Here is a 25,576-nt window from a genome sequence, read left to right as displayed (position 1 = left end):
TACTTACCGGTTGGGAATATAGTGTGAGCACACACACACACACACACACACACACACACGTTCAACAATGAGAAAACAATGTTAACGAAGCATAGATTGGGGTAATGAGCACCAGTGAGAAAGCTGAGTGGTACGTTTGCTAAGCCGTTCGTGTTTCTAACATAGCCAAATATCATAATCGGCGAGCTTTTAAAAGTAAGATTTTTTTAAAATGTTTATCTATTTTTGAGTGAGAGCACGTGCATGCAAGCAGAGGAGGGGCAGAGAGAGAGAGGGAGACAGAACCCCAAGCAGGCTTTGCACTGTGAGCGCAGAGCCCCGACGCAGGGCTCGAACTCGCCAACTATGAGATCATGACCTGGGCCGAAATCAAGAGCTGGATGCTCAACCAACTGAGCCACCCAGGCGCCTCAAAAGTAAGATACTTTAAAAAAAAATTGTTTTGACATTTATTTATTAAAAAAAATTTTTTTTAACGTTTATTTATTTTTGAGAGAAAGAGACAGAGCATGAGTGGGAGAGGGGCAGAGAGAAAGGGAGACACAGAATGTGAAGCAGGCTCCAGGCTCTGAGCTGTCAGCACAGAGCCTGACGCGGGGCTCGAACTCACAGACCGCGAGATCATGACCTGAGCCAAAGTCGGACGCTCAACCGACTCAGCCGCCCAGGCGCCCCAACAGTAAGATACTTTTAAACCCAAAGCCCCGCTCACGAAAGAAACATCCCAGAGGCAAATCAGCTCAATAGCAGATAAGAGGCAAAGTTCTGTGCCCCCAAAAGAAATGGGCATGATACAGGGGTCCAAAATGCAGTAGAAATGCCCAACCACACAACCCCCCTTCCGCTACCCTGAGGTCATCCCGTGCCTAGGCCTCGTCACAAGCTGGGCTCACCAGCGTCTCCAGGTTCTGTGGGGCTGACGTACAAACGACCAGAGCATTCGAAAGGACGCGTTTGCTGTCAGCAAACTGGGTTATAGTCGTGATTGTGCAACTAGCCGCCTGGCGACCGTGGACAAATCTCTCCCCGTCCTGCGCCTTGGTGTCCTCGGTCACGAGACAAAAGAATGAGGCGAAATTCCATTTCGTCGTCACACCCTGTGACTGCCACCCTCCAGTCTCTCCCCAGCCAACGCATCTGCCCCATCCACTTCGAGGTGGTGGGGAAGTCCTTTCGAAGCGCAAACACTACCCCACGGCGTTCAGCCCTTATCTTAGCAGTGGCGCCCAGCCACTTAGATCTCAACAACGAACAAAACAGAACGAAACACAACAGCGATGCTGAGTCGCCAACTCTTAATTTTGCCAAGTAAATCCGTGAGAAACAACATCATCATTTAGTAAAATAAAAGGCGTTTTAGCATAAATGTAAGAGCAAAACTATTTTAACAAAATATACAAGGACACAGTCACAGAAGAGGGGGGAAAAAAAAACCATCCTTTATATGAGACAGATTTCGCTGTATGGAAAACCCTGCTGCTTTGTCTTTTTTTTTTTCTTCTAATTTCACCGTAAATCGGTGCAAATTTGCCACAGATTATGACTCATCCTTTATAGGACTAGCATTTGGTAACTGATAGACCACCATACTGAACTTGAAAGCAGGTGGCTATAGAGTTAATTTCTTTCTTCTTAAGATTTTAAATTACAACATTAAACATCCTGGCACATTTCATGCACTCATCTGGCTTGCCAACTTCTCTTAAAACATTTAAAGCTTTGACAACGCTGGGCCCACATTCCCATAGGACACCAAATAAAGCCCCCCTTGCGTGGGCTTCACTGAGAGTCCTCATCAGAAAGGAGGAAGGGACAAGTAGACAGTTTGCCTTCAAGAGACACCCGGTAGGGCTGAGTTCTTCCTTAATCCCATTCAAGCGACCGTCCTTAAAACACCACCCCGATCTTATCTTTTAATCTTTCCTGAGCTTCCTATGTCCCAGGCACAGAGCTCCTGTATTTGAAAAGTAAAGTGCCATCCTGGTTCAGCTGGACCCCGAAATGGCTGGTGGAGTGAACCACAGGAAGGGTTGGGCGCTGTTGTAAACTCCCAGACTCCACCAGGGGGCAGCTCAGGGTCATGAAAGCACGGATGGGGACCCAAGGGAAGCCCAATACAAAAGCTAGGGCCCAGAAAGAGGAAGAGGCTGTCCTTTTGCCTTGAGGGAAGAGTTATCGTGAATTCTGTTGGCCTCTGAAGTTTCTGGAACTTGGGGGATTCTGGGGGAGGAGGAAACCGGTGGAGACCTTGGGAGATCGTCATGATACTTCCATCCCCTGGTGCCTTCTGCCCATCCTCACTGGCAAAGCACTAGTTCAGATCTTCGTTGTTCTCACCAAGACTGTTGCAAAACCGGTGGTTAACTGACCTTGCTTCCTCCTGTCTCCCCCTTCCAGCCCCCAGTCCGACCGCCAAAACGGCAGCTTCCTGTCACTTCCCTCCCGAAACGTTTGGTCACTTGATGACCCGCTGGGTTAGGATGCTGTCCTCGAGCTGACACACGATTCTTCGGATGTCCCAAATCCTGTCTTTCCAACTTCGTCTCTTACCACCGCCTTCTCTGTACCCTTGATCTAAGTGAAGAAAGGCACGAGTATTACTAACAGCTATCTCCCCAGCTAGACTGTAAGCTCCGTGAAAGCAGGTACTGTGTCTGTACTAGAACATTCTATCCCCGGCATCCAGCATACGCCTGGCACACAGTAGGCATCCAATGTCTATTTGGTGAACAAGTAAGGGAATGAATGAGTCATAACGTGATCTCGCCTTTATTGAGTCCTTCAGCTACTTCATTTAACCCTCACACAACCCTCCGAGCAAAACCGTATGCCCCTTTTGTATTGGTGAGACTGAGGGAAGTTGCCTTCCGCGCCCATGGTTACACAGCTCATAACTAGCAGTGCCAGCAATGAAATCAAGGGGAATGACTACAGAATACATCCATTCTTCCGGCTGTAATTACTTCAGGCAGTTGGAAAAACAGCCTTCAGAATGCCTTCTGGCTGCAAGACTTTGCATTTGAGATTATTTTGTGTTCCACTTGCACCCCAATTAAGCTACAGTCTACACTCTCAGGAGGCTGGTCTGTCCCCTTTCCGCCCTGATCAGCTGGTGTCCAAGCCTTCCTGGTTATGTATCCAGATTCTTCTCCAAACTGACCTGGATATAGCAATATCTGCCAAGAGGTAAAGGAATAATGGTCCGAGAGGTTGCAGGAGAAACCAGAAAAAGATTTGGTCCAGATGCAAAGAAGGAAAAGTTGAAAAATGGACGTAAGGGTATGAAGTGTAAGGAGAGACTCTAGATTTGATCATGAATAAGTATCCAAAGATCAATGTTCATAGAGTGATGGGGCAGGAGGCAGAACACGGGGGCCTGAGCACATGGTCTACGAGGAATCAGAGGGTGTGACTGGAGAGGAATTGTCGTCACTTTGGCAGTAAAAGCCAAGACAGAGCTCCTGGAGCACAGAGGGAGGCAGCAGGGTCTCGTCCTCATTCCGCACATCTGTAGGCAAAGTGCTATCACGTGGTCAGAAACGCGGGCTCTGGAAAGAAACTCTCTGGGTTCCAATCTCAACACTGCCACATAAGAGTACTGTTAGCTGGACAACTTACTTAGCCTCTTTGTGCTTTGTTCCCTTCTAGATTTAATAACCACATCTTCTTGGGGCACTTGGGTGGCTCAGTTGGTTAAGCATCCAACTCTCGATTTCGGCTCAGGTCATGATCTCATGGTCTGTGGGATCGAACCCCACATCAGGCTCTGTGCTGACAGCGTGGAGCTTCCCTTGGGATTCTCTGACTTCCTGTCTCTTTCTGCCCCCACCCCCCGCTTATGTGCACTCTTGCTCTCTCTCTCAAAATAAATAGACACTTTAAAAAATAATGATAACCAAATCTTCTTTATCAGGTCACAGGAACGTGACTGCATAGATGAAACACTCAGCTCAGATCAGACCCATAATAACAAGCCCTCCATTAAGGTAAAGTACTCTTGTAATTATTTAAAACATGAGGAGCCAGAGAAGACGGGCAGAGGTGGTCATGAAAGGGAATGAACAGCAGTGGAAGCCCTGGCCTTAAACAGGATGACAATCCGGGCTCTGAGCAAAGCACGGGAGGCAACTCAGGTGGTTGGGATAGAAAGAACGTTTCAGGTCGGTCAAACTTTTCGCCCAAAAGCCTGAAGTTTTGATCTCCATGCTTTATGCCAATACGTATCTATCGTAAATAAACGGGCATAGACAGATAACTCAACGAGCCACCATTACGTTTAACTAGATGAGCAGGTTAGTAACACAGGAGACAAGACTGAGACAAGGATAGAAGAGGTTCTGGAACCTGGTGGGGAAGATTTGGGACAGCCATTCATGAAAAGCGCTGCATGAGATGAACAAAAAACATCAAATTGCCTGAAGCGTCAGGTTATGTAGAAACGCGTTAAGACTACCAGACAGGTTTGCAGTTCTCCTCGGCACATCTGTCGTCAGGGAGGGGTGGGGAAAGTGACAGGGGCAAAGAACGAAGGTTAGGAAACAGGTCTGTCAGGCAAGGGCTTGGGAGGAGCAGCTCACCCTGGGATACAGACTGAATGGACGACGTACGGAAACCAGGTGGAGCCTGATGGACTTGGAAACAGAGACAAGCAGATAGAAACACGAAGGAGGATGAGAGCAGAGTCAGCACGTGTGATCTAGTGGGAAATGGGACCAGTTACGGAGTTGGGATAGGAGGCAGAGTCACCGAATCCTACCTGTTGCAGACTGGGCTTCATCCCTAGAAGTCACGAGCGGTCATGTGGGGTGGTTGATTTGGAGCAGAGGCAGAGGTCCGGAGAAGAGAGGGAATGCTTGGGGGTGTGGAGGTCACTGCAGATGACCCCAGGGAACAGAAAGAAAGGAGAAATTGCGCTCCGGAATCAAGGGAGGTAAGGGTGGGTCCTTGGAGGAGGGTGGGCAAAAGTGAGAAAATAGAGAAAAGGGCACAAGCAAAGACTTCAAGCCATTGTCATACAACAATAATGGTGAACAAGAAAGAAACAGATCGAAGGAGAGACTTCCACGAGACTTCAGTGGACATGCAGGGGAAGGTGGAAAGGAGGAGACGGAAGGGAAGGAAGAGAAGGGTATGTACCAAGAGTGTGTGTGAGTTCACATCCACTGACTTGTGGGGATGGCGTCCCCTGGAGTTGGGCTCCGTGCAACCTGGAAAACTGAGGCACAGCGTGAAGGGAGCACGCTAGTGAACGGACTTTTCTCTCCCATCTCATCCTTCCCAGCTAGTTCAGGAACATTCCGCGTCCATTTCTGTATTCTGTCTGCACTTGCTTGTGAGTGTATGGCTGGCTCTCTTCCAGGATAAATCATGTCTCAGACCATACATCACCTCTTCAGACAGGCTTCCCTGACCACTGGCCATCTGTCCCCCAGCCCAGGTATGGTCTATCACATCACCTTGTTTTAATTTGCGTCTATTTAATTTGCGTGATTTTTTTAAATTTGTGTCCATTATTACGGAGATTGAGCTTAATGTTCCCCATTTCCTAAGAGAGTGAGGTGGCCATGATTTTTGCCGTGTTCAAAGCCCCTCAATTGTTCTTCCCCCTATTCTGGCCTCTCTTTCAGTCCAACGGCCTCACTCCCACCTTAGCTACCTGCTTGCCACCATTGTGACTTCCCAGTTGCACTATGGGTCCCTCAAAGCCCACTTCATGGCTCACGTCCAAGGAACCTCCTTGATCTGTCCTACCGAGAGCATGAACGACACAACGCCTCACTCTGCTCACTGGCCTTTTTCCTGCGTGTTAAGACCGGTCCCTCTAACCAGGACCAGTGGTTCTCAACCCTGACTAAGCACTAGGGCCCTTTAAAAAAATTTTTTTTAACGTTTATTTTATTTTTGAGACAGAGAGAGACAGAGCATGAACAGGGGAGGGTCAGAGAGAGGGAGACACAGAATCTGAAACAGGCTCCAGGCTCTGAGCTGTCAGCACAGAGCCCGATGCGGGGCTCGAACTCACGGACCACGAGATCATGACCTGAGCCGAAGTCGGCCACTTAACCGACAGAGCCACCCAGGCGCCCCTAGGGCCCTTGTAAAGTACAGGCCCGGGTCCCATCACTAGCCAACCGAATTAGAATCTAGGGAAGAGGGTATGGCGAGTAAGGCAGGGGTATTAGTGTTATTTTAAAAAGTTCCCTGGGTGTTTCTAAGGCATAGAGAGGGTTGGGAACCACTGCAGAGGTGAAAGAAAGGAGCCCCCATAATAAAGGTAACCCTTAATGAAACACTGCAACTGATGTTCGTTAAGGAGCATCAGAAACTCAGGAAACTTGACACATCAGGGACCACTTTTTGTGAACTTTCGTCTCGCCGTGTGCCTGGTTTTAAAAATACCCCAAGGGCACCTGGGTGGCTCAGGGGGTTCAGTGTCCAACTCTTGATTTCTGCTCAGGTCATGATGTCAGGAGATCGAGCCCTGCGTTGGGCTCGGAGTTGGGTGTGGAGCCTGCTTAAGATTCTCTCTCTCCCTCTGCTCCTCCCCAGCTCATGCTTTCTCTCTCTAGTTCAAACTAACTAACTAGATAGGTAGATAGATAGATGGATAGATAGATAGATAGATAGATAGATAGATAGATAGATGATAGATAGATAGATAGGTAGATAGATAATAAAAAGACTCCCAAACTTGGTGCTAGAACCCCGCCCCTGCCCACTTTGTATCTCACTCTCTGAGGGCCTAAAATTTAAGGAGTGTCTCTGGGGAGGTCATGACACGTTCAGCAGGTAAATGATCCGCTAAAATATTCTATGTGTATCATTTACAGAATCATGTTGGACACCAATCCCAGTGGCGGAGACATCACAGCTGGGAAATACTTGGTGTTATTTTAACCACACAGCAATACCTGAGCTGCGTGCACCATTACCAGTGTCTCTAAGAGCCAGACGTGCCCCCCGCCCCACTTTCACCGTGGTGAAAATTCTCCTACAGAGTAACAGAACTTCGCTGGTTCCCAGTGTAGGGAAAGAGCTCGTGGAACTCTGCCTGCTCTCCGGAGGACTCAGTCAGTTGTTCATTAACCATCTCCGCGCTGAAGCTCCACACCATGTGAGAGGTTTCATAACAATTTCTAAGAAGGATTTGTGCTTTTTGAAGCAAAATGATTCAGGTAAAGAGCCTGGGCGCACTGATGAAATGTCTTCTCGGGAAACAAAAGACGATGGGGGCGCCTGGATGAGTTAAGCATCTGACTTCCACTCAGGTCACGTTCTCGCGGTTCGTGAGTTCAAGTCCCACTTCTGGGAACACGAGCCCCACTTCAGGTAAAACATGGGTCCCATTATTTTGGGGTGAGCCCTGCTTTTCTTTCTCTCTCTCTCTCTCTCTTTCTCTCTCCCTCCCTCACGGGATTTTCTCTCTCTCTCTCTCTCTGCCCCTCACTCACTTGTACTCCCCCGCCAAAAAAAAAGAAAAAAAATGGAATGCCTAGGTGGTTCAGTCTGTTGAGCATCTGGCCCTTGATATAGGCTCAGGTTGTGATCTCGCAGTTGTGGGATCGAGCCCCACGTTGGGCTCTGCACTGAGCATGGAGTCTGCTCGGAATTCTCTCTCTCCCTCTCTCTCCCTCCCTCCCCTGCTGGAGTGCTCTCTCTGTCTCTGTCTCTCTCAAAATAAATTAATTAATTTAAAAAAAGAGAGAGAAAACAAGACAGTCTTTTTTTCCTTTTCAGATTAACTAATCTTAGGGAACAGTATTGAAGGGTCCATCTATTTGTACAATTAATCTCAAGGCTTTCTTTCTGATGGCTCATTTTGTCACATGCTGGAATTTGGAAATTTCTTAATAAATTCTGTCTGGAAGGCAAATAAAAAAAAGCATAGGGTTGGTTTTTTTATTTTCAAGGTTGACTTAGGCCCATTTAGCTTTTATGTAACATGAAAGAAAGTTCCAGAAGTGGTTGAATTGTAAAGAAGAGTAGCAATGAGGAGAAATGGAGGCAGAGCATAGTTATCTGTTTTGTATTCTTTCTCCAACAAGATCTCCTTGAGAGTATGTTGTCTTTACTGCTGGAAGACTAATGGGGCCCCACTGCTGGGCATCAGACCTGAGAAGCTCTGAGGTCAGTGATGACAAGAAGGAGAGAGCAAGAAAGCCTTTTCCCCCAACGAGGAGGAGAAAAGGTGAGTTCTCGCTGCCGGGATCGAGCAGATCAGAAGCCCAGATACCTTCCTACCACCTCAGACCACCCAAGAGGTGAGTGCAGAGCCCAGAGGAAGCAGGAACGTCACCCTTACAGCCTCCTGGGCGCTGGGACCTTCTGTCAAACAATGGCCACCCAAGGGTAAGGAGGACCATGCTGGAGTTACTGGCAGTAATATACAAATATACTGCAGCACATAGAACTATGGAGGCATTACGCTACGCACCCGAAACTAATATAATGTTACGTCAATTATTCCTCAATAGATGTATACATATATGCAGTGTAGGCACCCCAAAATACACCCCTGGCATAGTGATTATTCTGAGCTGAAGGCAACAGAGAAGAAGCAGATACAAGGAAAGTTCTCTGCCTTCCTCCCAGTTACTTAAAAGCATGATATAAATTTGTGAAGGGGTTCCCCCTCCCCTCTCTGCCAAGAAGGACAAAAGTTACCTTGCCAGCCCAGAGAAGGCACCAAAGGAAGAGACATAATAACATTTACCCAGCAGCCCTTGCCTTCCATTAGCTCCCCCATATATCTGCCTTCCACAGTTTGCCACCCTAAGAAATCAAAGTCCTTCTGCTGTGTCTAATAGCTCCTCTGAAAATATGTGGTCCTTTTGTCAAGACGGTGTAAGCGTCCCAGTTCTGATCACCCCTTTGAGTTACTCATCACTGGGTGCTCCCGTGTGTGCTTTGATTAAGAGACATTTATCATGATGAGCACTGAATGAGGTATAGAATTATTGAGTCACTATATTGTACACCTGAAACTAATATGACACTGTGTGGTAACTACATTGGAATTTAAATGTTTTTAAAAAGTATAGGACCAGGGAATGAATGGGGAAAACTGGTCGGCTCTCGTCCTGTTCTCATTCGGTGGTTTGCATTCTTTACGCCTTAGGAAACGTAGAAGGAAACTGGCACAAGGCCAAAGCGACTGGCACCTACGTGACAGATGAGGACATCGTGTCTACACATTTGAGGAATTACTTCAGAGCTTCTCACCCTCTCTAAAATCAGAGGTGGGGGAGTCTTGCAGAGAGACTGCCTCAGAACACCAGAGGATAAGACTAAGTTAGGTTGTTGTCTTTTCCATTCACCTGTAATTCCCACGGGCAACTACAGTTCCAGCTTCCGGAAAACAAGGTAAGCCTTCTTCTCATCTAAAAGCACCCACTTCTAGGGGCCCTGGGTGGCTCAGTAGGTTGAGCGTCGTCCAACTTCCGCTCAGGTCATGATCTCACGGTCCATGGGTTCGAACCCTGCATCGGGCTCTGCGCTGACAGCTCAGAGCCTGGAGCCTGCTTCGGATTCGGGGTCTCCCTCTCTCTCTACCCCTCCCCCTTCTTTGTTTCTCTCTCTCTCAAAAATAAATACACATTAAAAAATATTTCAAAGGACCCGCTTCTCTTCAGGCTCTCCGACCCACTACTCTGGGACATCGTGGCTCAGTCAACTGAAAATGCAAAGTGTCTAAAGCCAGCAGTCAAACCAGGGTCCCTGCAGCAGAGCTCAGTAAGAGCACCCTCACACCAGATGAGTACCTCCCAGGGTCGAGGCTGCCGGTGAGTAATGAGAAAGCAGAATGCACACCTCTTCTCCGGAAACAGCATCCTTGGCACAACGACACTACGGAGGATCTAACACTTATTCCTCATGGGAACCTGCTACTCAAGCTGCTTTTACCACGGCCTTTACTATCCTCAGTGGTGGCTACGTTTACCTTAAAAACAAACAACAAAAACCAAGTCCATATCAATGGGGAATCCTGCAAATTGAGAAACTCTTTGCCACAAGGGTGGGCAACTCTCTTCTCTCTGAAAATGGTGAACCTCCCAGGTGCTCATATGTTTCATACTGCTGTTACTAGAGTTAGTGAACAAGTGTGCGCAGTCAGACGGAAGGGCCTAGAATCTACGTCCACTTGTGATATGGAGTCGCATGGCCATAACGTCTATTTCAACACTACCTTAGACTATCTTGGATTCGATATTAATTATGAGCTTTGAATAATTACCTATGAGCGTCTAGGCATGTTAGGAATTTTTAGAGGTGCGTGTGTATGTGTGTGTTTGCACATGGGGTGTCGGATTTGTCTTTAAATATCGTAGTACATTCCAAGTTGCTTTGTCCTCCATATATCTGAAAAGTGAAACATTTATTCCACTTCTGGGGATATTCTCATTGACCCTGAAGGGGCCCAGGGTAAGTCTCCCCAGGGTATGCCACGTGGGCCCCTGAAGTCTTATTTTGAGCTAGAGGCAGTCAAGATCCAGTAGACTCAAGAGAAACAATATATGTAGTGTTCCCATACATAGAAAATCAGATTTGATTTTCTCCTGTTAATCTGTCTCATGTCAATTTAGTTCGTAGACCAACCAGAAGAAATTTTGTAGAGGAAAAACTTTTCCCCCAACAATGCTTATAAATAATTCTTCCTATCTTGCCTTGACTCAACTACTTGCCAGATCAACACCCGATAAACAAACAATATGCACTGCACAGGAAGAGACTTTTTTTTTTAACGTACTTGGTCTCAGGACCGAGATTACAATCTGGCTGCTTAAAGTGTGGTCCAGGGACCAACAATACAAGCATCAAGGAATTGAAATGCATAATCTTCACCCCCACCCAAACCTACAGAACCACAATCTGCATTGAAACCAGAGCTTGGGTGATCGGTCCTCACATTAAAATTTGAAAAGCACTAGCCTAGAGCAGTGTTTCTCCCAAGGGAGGTAAATGGCTCCTCTCCCTGAGAATCACTGGGTTGCCCCCCTAAAAAGTAAGTTTCTCCATTCTACCACAGTGAGTGAAGCAATTTCTCAAACTTTAGATTGCCTAAATCTAAAGCTTAAACTAATCAACGAGTACATTTACTATAAAGACACGCGCGCGCGCGCACACACACACACACACACACACACACACACACACGGCATTGGAAAAAATTGCAAACGCAGAGAAACCGCCTTTAGTAGAAGAACCACCAGAGAAGGTTCTGTTGAGCATTTGTAATGAAATGCAGAACAACCAGTTAATTGTGTTAGAGAGGAAAGGGAGTAAATTGTGAATAATGACATCATTACTCTAGTTCGTACACTACGTGTACGCCTTTGAAACATTATTTAAAAATTTATTTGATTCTAATAGGTTACTTTCAATACAGGGGAAAGAAAGCGTTTTTGTATCCATCAGATATGAAAAGAAAAAACTCAAAGTGCCAAAAAATATACATTCTGCCTTTGTCCCTCTTTTATACAGGGATAATCTTTACTTATAATCGCTGGTAGTGATTTTCTTTTCAAATACCAAGTTCAAAGGTGTCAGTCCGTCCCTGCTTTTCCACAGAAGAGTCAGTCTACTTTTGTTTGTTTAGAAAATCGAGTGGGGCGCAATTTTCACTTTTCCTCTGGATGTTTGACATCAGAAAACATGACTCTGTTAATTCCATTTTCCTAAGTCCCTGCAAGATCCAAATTACCCCCACAAACATCATCTAGACATCGGGACATATATATATTGTATAACTCTCTACTTACACCTAGCTCGAGTTGTAGAATTACAAAATGATTTACCTCATAATATTAAGTGTATTAAAAAGATTAACGCTCAAGACTTCGTTTTGACTTCACACTCTCACGGAAAGCTATGCAGAAGAAAAGGAGACATTTTCACAGGAACGGGAAATTACATTTGAAAAGCAAGAGCAATTTTTAACACCTTTGGAATCTTACTTCCAGAAAGGTCACATACCTCAGAGTATAGGATTCCCATGCTGGCCCTCCACAGATCTGCGTCACCCCTACAGCTTCTTGAATCTTCCAGAGGTATTTCTGATTCACATAAAATCCCTCCCGGCCCAGAGAAAGGTCTCTAGAAGTCAAGGCTTCTAGAGAAGGCTGGTGGCAAGTCCTTTCTTCCCACACTTGCGAATGTTCTTCTGGCAATTCAGTCAGCCGCACACCTTCTAGAGAACCCAGCCCAGGGAAACACAGGCATTGGTTTACAGCGTAATGACCCCAGTGTGTCTCATTTGATGTTACAACCCTGGGGAACCGGTTTCTGAGTCATATTTGCTCTTCCAGTACTGATGTGTGGGATGACGGGAGCAAAGTCAAGAGTGAAAGGGAAGTTCTCACCCCAACAGGAAGGACTCAGGGCTCAACATGGGGTACTGTGGGAAAAAAGTAGGATACTGTGTTTAAGACATTAACTGAAATCTGGTTTTCAGTGGCTATTGAGAAAGGCTAGGGATGGCCAAACTCACTTGTTAGAACGCATATGTCTGCCACGGGCTTGACTTTGATGAAAAATAATCTTCAAGAACTGTCACCATGGATTATTTGCGATCTTTCAGCACAGATAAGGTCAATTTTTTTCTTTGATGTTCCTGATTAATAAAAACAAATTAAAGTAATAAGTCAAGTGACAGATGAAGGTCAATTTTTAAGCCATATTATTTTACATACATGAATGTGTTCACTTTCTTTTTTTTTTTAATTTTTTTATATTTATTTATTTTTGAGAGACAGAGTGAGACAAAGTGAGACTAGGGGAGGGGCAGAGAGAGAGGGAGACACAGAATCTGAAACAGGCTCCAGGCTCTGAGCTGTCAGCACAGAGTCTGACGCGGGGCTCGAACCCACAGACCGTGAGATCATGACCTGAGCTGAAGTCGGATGCTCAACTGACTGAGCCACCCAGGCGCCCCGAATGTGCTCACTTTCAAGGGCATCTTTGAGTAAAGCTTGAGCAACTCAAATTGAAAAAACTAACCACTTTGAAGAATCAGTCCCATTTACATCCTAGTTAATTAAATTATCTCTAAATGTTTAAACTACACTTGAAGTATTACTCTATATTTTTTTTAATTTTTTTTTCTTTAATGTTTATGTTTTTATTTTTGAGACAGAGAAAGACTGAGCATGAATGGGGGAGGGGCAGAGAGAGAGGGAGACACAGAATCGGAAGTGGGCTCCAGGCTCTGAGCCATCAGCCCAGAGCCTGACGCGGGGCTCAAACTCACGGACCGCGAGATCGTGACCTGAGTCGAAGTCGGACGCTCAACCGACTGAGCCACCCAGGCGCCCCTACTCTATATATTTTTAATGTTTATTTATTTTTGAGAGACAGAGAGACAGAGCATGAGTGGGGGAGGGGCAGAGAGAGAGGGAGACACAGAATCTGAAGCAGGCTCCAGGCTCTGAGCTGTCAGCACAGAGCCTGACGAGGGGCTCGAACCCACGGACTGTGAGATCATGACCTGAGCTGAAGTCGGACACTCAACCGACTGAGCCACCCAGGCGGCCCAGTATCACTATATTTAATTTGCTTTTGTAAACACTTCAGTTCTGAACCTAACAATTAATACTTTCCCAGCTAAATGGTCTTATAAATGTAATAAACTTACTATCATAATAAGTATTAAGTTGTCTTAAATAGTCTAATACTGTTTATATATTCAGCCAAATATTTTATAATATTCAATTTTAAAATTGTCTATTTTAAGTGAGTCTAAAATCATTTGGCTTATTACATATTTTTTTTAAGTTTATTTATTGTGAGAGAGAGCGAGAGAGACACAGAAATAGAGAGAGAGAGAGAATGAGTGAGGGAAGGGTAGAGAGAGAGTTTCTCTCTCTTTGAGAGAGAAATGCAAGTAGGCTCCATGTTGTCAGCACAGAGCCTCTACGTGGGGTTCTATCTCATGAACCGTGAGATCACGACCAGAGCCAAAATCAAGACTCGGATGCTCAAACAACTAAGCCACCCTGGCACCCTATGCTGTTACGAATCTTAAATGGAATCACCAGGCGACTTGGCCAAATGTTCTAATATGCCGAATCTCTTTAACATTATACACATTTTGTATACTAAATATCATACCAAATACTCACACACTATCTCTGAACACAATCAGAGCAAAGCGTGAAAATTTCCCAGAATTAGAACACTCACACACACCTATGGGAGAGCTAGTTTCAACCATCCCGAGCAAACTGTCGGGATTCTTCCAATCATTGAAGTTTCTTCAGTGGCCAAGAACAGGGGCCGGGACCCGAGGCCTGAGCCTACATGTATTCAGGGAACTTCTTCCTACACCACTGATGAACATGATGAGCTACTTTTATACGTGTTATTACAAGAATTGCATACTTTGCCTTGGATTTGGGATTAGGACCAATCTCCTGGGAGTTTAAGAATTAGCTAATTCTTTGGGCTCCTGGCTGGCTCAGTCCATAGAGCATGTGACTCTTAATCCGGAGACTGTAAATTCCATCCCCACCTTGGGTGTAGGGGTTGCTTTAAAAAAATGTTTTTCTTAAACACAAAAGAATTAACTAATTTTTCTGTTGAAGGTGGAAGTGTGCAATAACCACTAAAATTGCGGCTGACTTCCCCTTTGGCTTGGTTCGATTTTGCATTTTTTAAACGTCTTAAGGCCTTTTCGGTGTCTTTCCTTTAGATGTAAGCATTAATGTGATTTCCACTGGGTACTTCATGCTCTTACGCAAATCGTCTGCAACCCCTTTTAGCTTCTTTTGTAACCTCTTTTAACTAAGTGGTGTGGACAGACCTCTTCACTCTCACTACCTCTCTGCTAAGATTGCTTCCTTCTCCACACTTCTTCCTCCCTGATTGACCTCGAGAGGCTTCTTTAATTTCCTGTCAGGACCCAAACTCATCTGATGGGATTCCGCATGTCTCTCTAGACTGCATCTCCAAGGAGAGTAGAATACACCACCCTAAAACACGCCTGTTTGGCATGAGGATTGTTTTGACTTGGTTGTTTCTGAAAGCCTGCAGACACACAGGAGAATCTCTGAAAACAGAGGGGAATCTACCTTTCTGTAAAGGACACCTACCCTTAGCAAAGAAATCTGTATTTTTAAGGTGTCTCCCTCTGGAAGAGTAGACTGACTCTAAATCTCGTTTGGAGATTAATTCTCCAATTAATGGAGAAGACAATGGCTTAAGTCTAGAGAACAAATGACGCTGTTTACTGTGTTTTTACCGGTAGCATCCCATAACTTTCCCCACCCTCAAACATCTTCTTTTTTCTTTAGCTGGAGATGGTGTTTAAGGCATTGGTTTGGGCCACTTCAAGGGATTTTACTCAGTTTTCCTGGGTCTCCCATATGTACACATGAGGTACGCATGTTACTGAACTTCAGTTTGTTTTCTTCTTATTAATGCCTCTTTCATTATGCAGGGTTCTCAGCCACAGAACCTCGAAGGGAAGAGGAATGATTCTTTTTCCTCCCCTACAGTCTGGTTTTAAAGGCACAAAACTATTATAATTATGGAAGAGCATCTGCTTCCATGTAGGGTTGCCTCTTAAAAACAAGCCAATAAAAAAGCAATCAACTCATTGCCATTGGTAAGAACACTCTAGGCCAATGAGTCTCAACCAGCGATGACTTGGCCCCCAGGTAGGACTGCCAGATTTAGCAAATAAAAATACAGGATGTTTAGGGGCGCCTGGGTGACGCAGTTGGTTGAGTAGCCAACTTAAGCTCAGATCATGATCTCACGGTCTGTGAGTTTGGGCCCCATGTCGGGCAGCTCAGAGTCTGGAGCCTGCTTCGGATTCTGTGTCTCCCTCTCTCTCTGCCCCTCCCCTGCTCTCTCTCTTTCTCTCAAAAATAAATAAACATTAAGAATTTTTTTCAATACAGGATGTTTAGTTAAATTTGAATTTTAGATAAATTTCTGAAATACCGCACGGGGCATGCTTATACTAAACAATTGTGTTGTCTAACTGAAAATTAAAGATATTTGACAATGTCTGGAGATATTTTTGATTGCCACCATCAGAAGTGGGGGCAAGCTACTGGCATCTAGAGGGTGGAAGGCCAGGAACGCTGTTACACAAATTCCAGTGCACGGAACGGCATGTCACAGCCAAGAATTACCCTGTTCAAAACAGTGCAAGGGTATAGAAAACCTCATCGAGGTCAATGGGAGAATTTAATGTGAAAGAAGGGGACTTGGTGAATTACAGTGTTGGAATGGAACATGGTTGCAGAGAGGGGAAAAAAATCTTTCTCCTTCTACCCTTCTAGGTTTTTGGTTGGGGTTCTCTAACAAAAAGATAAGTTAACAAGAGAAAAATGAAGAGAAGCTTGTTGTATCTCATATCTGTATAGAAGAAGCTCGGGGATGTGGAAGTCAAAGAGGTGTTTAGCATTTAGGTTATATACAATCTTAGGCTGATGGAAAAGAGGATCTGGGGAGGGGATGGAAGGAAAGGGGGAAGCGAGTTACGGACAGGTGACCAGGGAAGGTGCTGCAAACAAGGGATGTTCAGTAAGGTTTGTCAGGCAGATTTAAGTCAGTGTCTTCTCTACAGCTAAGAGGTAAGAGTGCACCACAAATTGCAATTTCCTTTATAGATGTAAATTTCCTTCATAAAAGGAAAACTTGTGCTCTGTTTTTCAAGCTTTTCTTGCACCTATTGGTTCTCAAAGGCCATTAGCTCAGAATAACCCATGTGCCAAAGAGGCATATTTTAGGGTGATAGATTCTGGTACTCCTCATGGTGAAACACTGTCATAATGGATAACTTTATGCATGATGGATACATTTTTCAATTTTTAAGAAAATTTTTTTAAGTAGGCTCCATGCCCCAGATGGACCCCAACACAGGGCTTGAACTCACAACCCTACACCCTACACCCTGAGATCAAGACCTGAGCTTAGACCAAGAAAGTGGATTTGAGGCAGACAAGAGAGAAAACAGCAAGATGAGATGAGTTAGGAGGCCACTGCATTAGGTCAGCAGACAGATACTAGGACCTAAGGCAGGAGAGCAGCAGTGGGGGTGGACAGAAGAGGAGGAAATCCGAAGGAGGTAGAAATAACGGGCTTTATGTTGAAAATGCATCGGGAAGCTGTGTTGAAATAAATTTCTATGTCCAAGATGGACTCAGACCTGCTCAGAATGCCACATCAGCAAACCAAAACCGAAACAACTTTCTTGTTCTTATAAATGATCCATCTGACCAGAAAGGCAGTATTTGCACCCAGTCAATCCCCAACTGCCAAGAATCGGTGCCGATACGTAGTTCTAAGTAAGGTCAGTTACGCAACCCTGGCCAATTAGTTCACACCAAATACGTTTTCCTTATTCCCTGACTGACCTGCTAGCCTTAGAAGGAAATTCCTGACCTCCTAGCCACGGGTGCCCTGTTTCCATGTTGTGCTGCTTCTAACGCTCTCTAGAACTCACTTCTGTGCAATCATCATCTCTTCGGGAGAGTGTCCCGGCACCGTGGGGCACTGACTCCCTCAATCCACGGCTTCTTCTCCCTTGAATAAAGGACATCACATGAAATTGTTTTATTGTCGTCATTTGACAACCGTTGTCTCCTGGCACCAAATACACGTCTGCATATGTTGCTGTGGGATGCTCACACTGGCTCTCCGTGAGCTATGTTTCTCTTTTCCCCATTGGCCTCCTGTTAGATTTCCCCCATAGGGAGCACTGGGGGAGGACAGTAAGACTAAGGAGGCAGAAAAGAGCTGCCCTTTCCTATGTGTTTGCTGATCCCATTACCAGCAATAGCCCCTGATCTTGGAAACGGCCATTGGTCTGGCTTTTTCCCTGCCTTCCCTAAACCAGCCTAATCACACCCTTTAGAGGTACCAATACCAACCATCTCCCGCCTCCAGCTCAACCAGGTGTAACTCCTCCCCTGAGCTCTTGTAGTGGTGGCCGCAAGCAGACAGTAACCCCTTCTCAATGGCTGGGCCCCAAGAATTTCAGGGTCCTTCCCACTAACTCCTAAATGCTGGTAACCCCAACCTCTGTTCTCTGTTCCCCCAGTCCAAGAGACGGTAGCCCCTCCTGGGGCTCTCTGTCACCTCAATGTTCTCCCTTGGCCTTTTCAGACTTGCGATACCCACCGAACGGATTCCTTGTATTAAATTCTTTTGGCTAAAATAACTAGTGTGGTTTTCCTTACTGGGGTCTGACTGATAGAGTACTCTAGAGATGTGCAGAAGCTACAAATAGCAGGAATTCTCAAGCTGATATAAGGGACACGGGGAATCCCAGATCAAGGACCGCACGCATGTGTCCCGCTCGGTGCCTTTCGCCGAAACGCGAAACACTGGAAGGGAAATAAGGTGAGGGAAGGACTGGGGAGACACAGTCGGTTCCAGTTTGCACAAGTCGTGTTTAAGCACAAGTTGTGTTTAGCGCGTCTAAGTGCAGATATCCAACAGGAAGTTTGTTATGTGGTTGCAGAAGTTTACAGTCAGAGTTGAGGCAGCGATTTGCTGAGAATTATCAGCAAATAGACCCGTAGTTCCCAAAGTAAGAAATGAGAGAGGTTAGATACCTTATTAGAGTCTTTCTGCTCATACACAACCTGTATAAATTCCTTGATTGGATAGGGTCATTCTCCTTAAATAACACAACAGCTTTTTCTTGTCATTTTAGCACGTTTAAATGTTAGCAATGGCTATCTAATCAAATAAGTACTTTTGCTAATCAGAATGTTTGCGTTTCCGAGTTTTATACGTCAGAGCTCAGCCATCTCCTCCCATAATTCTCTTGCTTGTGACACCTTTTTATATTTTTTTGTTCGCTTAAAAGGAAGCCCAGGATTCTGAGGCCAAATTGCAATAATAATCATTGTTTTGTACCAATGTAGGTTTTTTTACTCGAAGACTTAAAAAATCTTGTCAAATTTGAAATCACTTTTGAATTTTCCAGTAATTAAGAAACTGATGGTAATGGAAAAAGGCAATGGGGTCAGCCAGCCCTTAAAATAAAAAACATACATTGGCATCGTAAGTTTAAATGTAAAACAGGTCACTTAGCTCTTTCGCACTTAGGCAACACTTAATTCTCCGTGTGTTCTATTTCTGTGTCATCCTCTGTCACGTACTCACAGAATTAGTAATTATCATGTGCTTTCATGGAAATGCAAAGAGTTGGGCGCCCGGATGGCTCAGTCGGTTAAGCATCAGACTCTTAAACTTGGCTCAGGTCATGATCTCACGGTTGGTAAGATTGAGTCCTATGTTGGGCTCCATCGTACTGACTGCAAGAAGCCTGCTTGGGATTCTCCCTCTTCCTCTCTGTCTCTGACCCTCCCCCACTTGTGTTCTCTCTCTCTCTCTCTCTCCTCTCTCTTCCCCTCTTCCCCTCTCTCCCTCTCTCCCAATGAATAAGTAAACTTAAAAAAAACTGCAAAGAGTAAACTCACGCTCCTGGTCCCACAATCACTGGGATGCTATGATTTGTGTTGCTTAATTTTTTAAATAACTTCACGTATCTGAGACAAGAGCTTATTTTTATTTCTTGGTAAAAACAGAAAACCGCTGACAAATCCTGTTACGGTGGATGACTGTTTCGGGATATAACCAATTACTTCTGCAAGCTGTCCACTCTTCCTCCAATGACTCAGGAATGTGTTGGATGAATTAAATTATAAGGCTCTTACAATTTTGCAGTAAAACCAGTTTCACAGTATGAGACAAGCTATACTCTTTAGGGTGTGGGTTTACTGCTCTGCCCCAGGACGGAGGATGTTGCCTACTTTATTTACACTTAGAACTACAATTTTCTCTCACTCCTGGTGCTTTGTGGGGCTTGAAAAAGAGGTGATTCATATCAACCTTCTTGTGGGGCCTTAACGTTCGTTGCGTTACATTCCCTTCTGAGGTTATGAAATGCAGTCTCAAGTTTTTCTGGGGTTTCATTGGTTTTGTTCCATTTTATAATAAAGTGTTGCATTTGGATTTTGTTGTTTTGTTTCTTAAATTAAGCTATCGTTAAGGTCACGGCTGTCAGACTTTGGTGGGCCAGATTCTGATCCTTCCTCTTTAGAAATTGACCTATTTGGGGCACCTGGGTGGCTCAATTGGTTAAGCATCCGACTTCTGTTCAGGTCATGATTTCTTGGTTCATGAGTTCGAGCCCCGCGTGGGGCTCTGTGCTGACAGCTCAGATCCTGGAACCTGCTTCAGATTCCGTGTCTCCCTCTCTCTCTGTCCTTCAAACTCAGGATCCTGATCATGAGATCAAGAGTCACACGCTCTTCCAACTGAGCCAGTCAGGTATCCCTCCCCCCCACATCCTTATTTTTTAAGTCAAACTGTAAGTGGGTTGAACCTACTTTCCAACGCTTTGAAGACATCCAAGATCGCTCACATACTGGGTTTTTCCCCTTCCTTGGGACATATCAGAAGCCTCGGTTTCTTTTTTTTTTTGATCTTTCAGGTCTTTTTGATCTTCTTGGACAGGAGGCATTCATCTGGTTCCAAAGGCAGTTTTGGACCTGCATATAAATGCATTTGAGTATGAGATTCTAAAAATTCTTCACATAAAATTAATGAAGCTGGATAATGAATAATATTCCTGACGTTAATGCCTCTACTCTCTCAACAGCAATACTCATTTCTCCATAGGCCATTTTGGGGCCAGAACTGCCTGCTCATTTCTATTCTAGGCAGAAAACCTAAAAAAGACCTTATGGTAAATAACCCATGAAATAGGAATGGATTCATGCATGCGTCTGAATCGCTGGGACCAAGGTCTGGACCTACTAAATTTCCTACACTAGATTTTTCTTCCTTGGCCATCAATATTTGTTTGTTTCTCTCATTTTAACTAATGTGTGCTCAGTGGGGGTGATATCACTCCCCGCTCCAAGCAAAATTACTTCTTGGAGAGAGAAAGAAAAACTGATAATTTTCATGAATATAGCCCAGATATAAATATAGTACATAAATGGATATACAGTGTATCTGTGATACTAAAATTTCACAGAGGAGGGTCAATTACAGAAGGACGTCTACAGAGTTTCCTTAAAAAGAAACATGAAGGAAAGTTTGAGAAACACTGCTTCGACTGATTTCGATCTTAATTTTCTAGTTTGTAAAATAAACAACTTCTGAGATCGGAAAATAAAGAAGAAACTGATTTCCGAGCATCCTGCTGCACAAGCGATCCATGCGCGTAGCATCACCAAGCACGTAGATGTCACTCACCGCTCCGGGGAGAAGTCTGAGCCCTTTACGTGTATTAACTTCTCTAAGATGGTCAACAGTCCTTGACCACATTAAACCCAACAATGATTTAACAGGTGGGGGATTGAACAGATGTGTCTCTGAGGCACAGAGACATTAAGTAACGCACCAGGGTCACACAACTAATAAACGGCAATATGAGGGTCAAAACCCGCGACACGTAGTTTCAGAATCTGTCACTCTAGCCATCATCGTCTATGGCCTCCCTTTCGGTACACAGCCTTCACCTCGTCCAATGGGTGTGTGTGCACCCAACTAATTAACTTGCAAAAGGTGATTTTTGTGTGCGTGCAATTATTCACATCCTACCTTTGCCCTGGGACAGTACCTAATGACACTCTTTCCTGTCACAAAATGGTCTTCAACGTCGTGTTTCGTGAGGACATTCACGTTTCCTTGGTGTTGATGCTAACCGCTCTCATCAATTTAGCACTTACCGTGGCCAACCCCTCTCTGCCAGGAGCTTCACGGATATCGTCCTAGTTCAATGGTCAAAGTACTTCCTCAAGATGGTAACACAAAAATACTAGCTGGATGTATTGAGTGCTTACTATCCCCTGGACACATCTCAGGGACCACATCCCCGTTAGTGTTGTTTTGCAATAACCCGCTGAGGCTGACACTGGATAAATCCACCATTCTTAGAATGTTCCCCGCTCGGAGAGGCTCGTCTTGACACCTGCCCAGGGGCACATGGCATCATTTGCAGCATTCTTTGCAGGTGGGCCAAACAGGAAGGCCAAATTAGCCAAGAGCCAGCGTCAGGTTTCCTGTGCGATTTTAAGAGGAAAAATATTAAATATGTAGGAGCCAATTTTTTTTTTTTGTATTTTGTGTTTAAAAATATTAAGTAGGAAGAAAAGTAACAAAGTGTTCACATTTACTGTGGCTATTTTATATCTCCAAGGAGACGATGATAAAAAAAATGCTATTTTCCAACTATCATCCTCCATGTTTCAATGTGTGTCTTTGAAATTGTAAAAAAAGAGAGATATATGCAAAACCATTCCCCAAGGGGGAAAAAATAAACTTTCCTGAAGGAAATTGATGGTGTGGCCAAGTTAGTGAGCTGAGCTCCCCGTGAGTTTTTGAACCTAGTTTGAACCAAACAGTGACACTTAGTTAGCAATTCTCACCCTTCGGGGACTATATTCAGGGCTTTGGCAGTGATTCAGGAAGAAACAAAGTAAGGGAGAAGGAAAGAACAATCTGACAAAGAAAGATGTGAAAGATGTGAAATACGAGCCCTTCCTATACATACATTCAGCCCACAGATTCAGCATGGGGGCCAAGGGCAGGCAGACCCAAGATGGGCCCCTCGGGCGTGAAGGTCATGTTGAGTTAAATGCAATCAAAACCCAGCAAATTCAGAAAAAAGCTCTTTACCTCCCCACTGGACTGCCAAAAAGAATTCAGATAGAGGACTTGCTCCAGTAAGAGAGCGATCACTACCGGTAACTATGTTATGATATGAAGAGTAGTAGAGAGGGAGGAGCCTAGCAAGGGCTATGTGATCAAAGTCCTCAGTCCTACTGTTTCTGAAGGGCCCAGTATACATTCGTTTACAAACATTTGCTCTTTATCTTCCCATGAAGTGCATTCTTTCCTTTGAAGTCCCAGACCCCTCGCCCCTTCTCCTCAATTCAAACTCACACGTATACCTCATTTTGCCTGACTGCCTTTGGAATTCCCACGTCTACGTGGATTCCACACACACACAAAATTAAATTTGGTTTTCTCCTGTTAGTCTGTCTCATGTCAATGGCAATTGGCTTCTTAGTCCAGCCAGAAGGGTCTTGAAGGGCAGAGAGAATTCTTCCTCCCTCAGCATCGGTTAAGCACACAAAGAAGCTTGATGATCCAAGGTGGAACATTCCATACATTTTCAGGTGTTTGATGTCCCGCAAGGTTTAACCCCAGAACAGATGGAATGTAAGACGTGACGGCCACTCTGGAAAGTTTTTTGGAAATATGTACTGCAGTTCTTCACATGAATATCCTAGGACCAGAAAATTCGTTTTAGAAACTTAAAATAAAATTTTTTTAATGTTTATTTATTTTTGAGAGACAGAGTGCGAGCAGGGGAGGGGCAGAGAGAGAGGAAGACACAGAATCCGAAGCAGGCTCCAGGCTCCGAGCTGTCAGCAAAGAGCCTGATGCGGGGCTTGAACTCACGAACCATGAGATCATGACCTGAGCGGAAGTTAGACACTTAACCGACTGAGCCCCCAGGCACCCCCAGAAAATTCTATTCTTAGTATACACTTAACCCAAATGGAAATAGCAAAGACATCAAAAAATGTTCAAGTGGCATTATTTGTCATAGACAAAGTTGGACTCCACCCAAATTCCATAAACTGTGGAAGAGATCAATAACTTTTGTTATGGCAATATATAGAATACTATATAACAGTACAAATGAACAGACCGTTGTCACATGCAAACATATGGGTGAATCCCACAAACGTAACGTCGAGCAAAGAACCCAGACACAAAAGAGCACGTACATACAATTCCATTTTTTATGAAGTTCAAAAAAGCAAACTAATACAAGATATTAGAATCAGAGTAGTGGTTATCTTAGGCGAAGGGATGGAAATGGTCATTGGGAGGCACTTGAGAGAGTTTCTGGGTACTGCTAATGTTCTATTTCTTGACCTGGGGTAGGAATTCCCAGGTATCTTAACTTTAGGATAATTAATTGAGCTTATGATTTGCACATGTCCCTACACGTATGCTACTCTTAAGCATCACACACACACACACACACACACACACACACACACACACACACATCAAGGCTTCTACCCAATGAATAGACTTACACCTCGAACAAATACGATTTTCTAGGATCCTCTCTCCCCCAGTGCTGCCTCCCCACTCCCACCAGCCCACCATCCTCTTAGAGAATCCTCCCACCTCCAGTCCTGCTGTCCCCTTGCTGCCCCAGTGGTGCTGAGTCACACTTGTGGTTGTGGTAGGCCTTGGACATCTGTAGCACCTGCCCCCTCCTACCCCAGCATCACCCATGGCCAAATAAGAAGCCATCTTGTTTGTGAAACATGATAGGAGAAACGAGAATCTGGCCACATCCCTTTTCTTTTTCTAGAAGGATCCTGCTGTGCCCTGACAAAGCACCCAAAACAGTCAGGGGGAAAGCAGAAGTATCATTACTAGTTAGAGTGCCATCTGGTGTATTTTCAGCCAAGTGGCTCTAACATCTCTGCTACGAGTCATGGAATTTAGGGCTTTTCCCTGAAGAACATTATAGACCTCTGTCTTTGGACTTAACCTTTGACAAAGTCCTAATAATTCCTGTCATATATCAATTGGAGAAATCTAGAATAACTACTGATGTAGTGGACATTTGTCTTTTTTTTTTTCCTGTTATCCTGAACAAGCTATGTTTGGAGACTTTCCCACTATGGAAACTATAGGAAAATAAATATTGGATTTCCCGGACTCCCTTTACATCAGGCATCACATGACCTAGGGGCCACCAGGTAGAAGCACCTGTCACGTGAACGTAGAATCGGAAGATCAGAAGAGAAAAGCCCGAGACTGCCATTTCCGTTCTAGTGACCGTCCTCCATTTCTAAAGACAGCAAAGGAGCAATTTCAGCAGCAGCGAGGTGTAAGGACTAAAGGTTTGAAATTTCGCTCTACTCACAGGCTAATAGGCTCACCTGCCGGTTTCATGGATGCTGGTAGAAGATGCTAAACCCTTCGGTCAGAGACACAGGGCTCTATTACTCAAAGCACATCAAGCATCATGAACATTCGCACATACAGCAGGTGCCGTTGGCCCTAATTCTCATGGGAGCAAAGCAGATGGGCCAGACAGATACCTGAACACAGAGGGGAACACACTGGATCTTTTATAATGGGCAGTAAGCATGTCTAACCTTTGTTCTGTAGGGAAATACTGTCTTTATCTTCCAAGGAGATAGATAGATATATATATGTGTATATATATATATATATATATATATATATATATATATAACAGTTTTACTGTTTTTTACTGTTTACTGTTTACTGGTTTTACCATTATACAGTAAATATATAACAGTATACATATAATAATATATATATAACAGTAAAACCAGTAAACAAACAGTAAAAAACAGTAAAACTGTTTTATATATATATATGACAGTAAAACCATATGTATATATACGATTTTACTATTAAAATTTTGGTCTATTTCCATCCAGTTATGTTTTTCCTTCTGTAGGTTTTTGTGTGTTTCATTTACATAGTTACAATTAAATTGGATATGCGGTCAAATTGGATATATGTAGTTACAATC

The 25,576-nt window shown here is 44.4% G+C and overlaps 1 protein-coding gene across 1 annotated transcript in view; it reads right to left on the bottom strand.

Moving 5' to 3' along the window:
* ANKRD22 (ankyrin repeat domain 22) overlaps positions 1-25,576 on the bottom strand; it is a 38,517-nt gene that overhangs the window by 11,278 nt on the left and 1,663 nt on the right. The window contains exons 2-4 of the mRNA XM_058696274.1: positions 20,352-20,513; positions 12,488-12,610; positions 11,974-12,394 (exon numbers count right to left, since the gene is read on the bottom strand). Of these exons, the coding sequence (XP_058552257.1) occupies positions 11,974-11,994 (21 nt within the window). The 5' untranslated portion in view covers positions 11,995-12,394; positions 12,488-12,610; positions 20,352-20,513. The remainder of the gene's footprint in view (positions 1-11,973; positions 12,395-12,487; positions 12,611-20,351; positions 20,514-25,576) is intronic.

Source organism: Neofelis nebulosa, chromosome 13 (assembly GCF_028018385.1).
Source record: "Neofelis nebulosa isolate mNeoNeb1 chromosome 13, mNeoNeb1.pri, whole genome shotgun sequence".
Taxonomy (NCBI): Eukaryota; Metazoa; Chordata; class Mammalia; order Carnivora; family Felidae; genus Neofelis; species Neofelis nebulosa.
The sequence above is the reverse complement of the archived record's forward strand: the minus strand, read 5'-3'. Positions and strand labels throughout refer to the sequence as shown.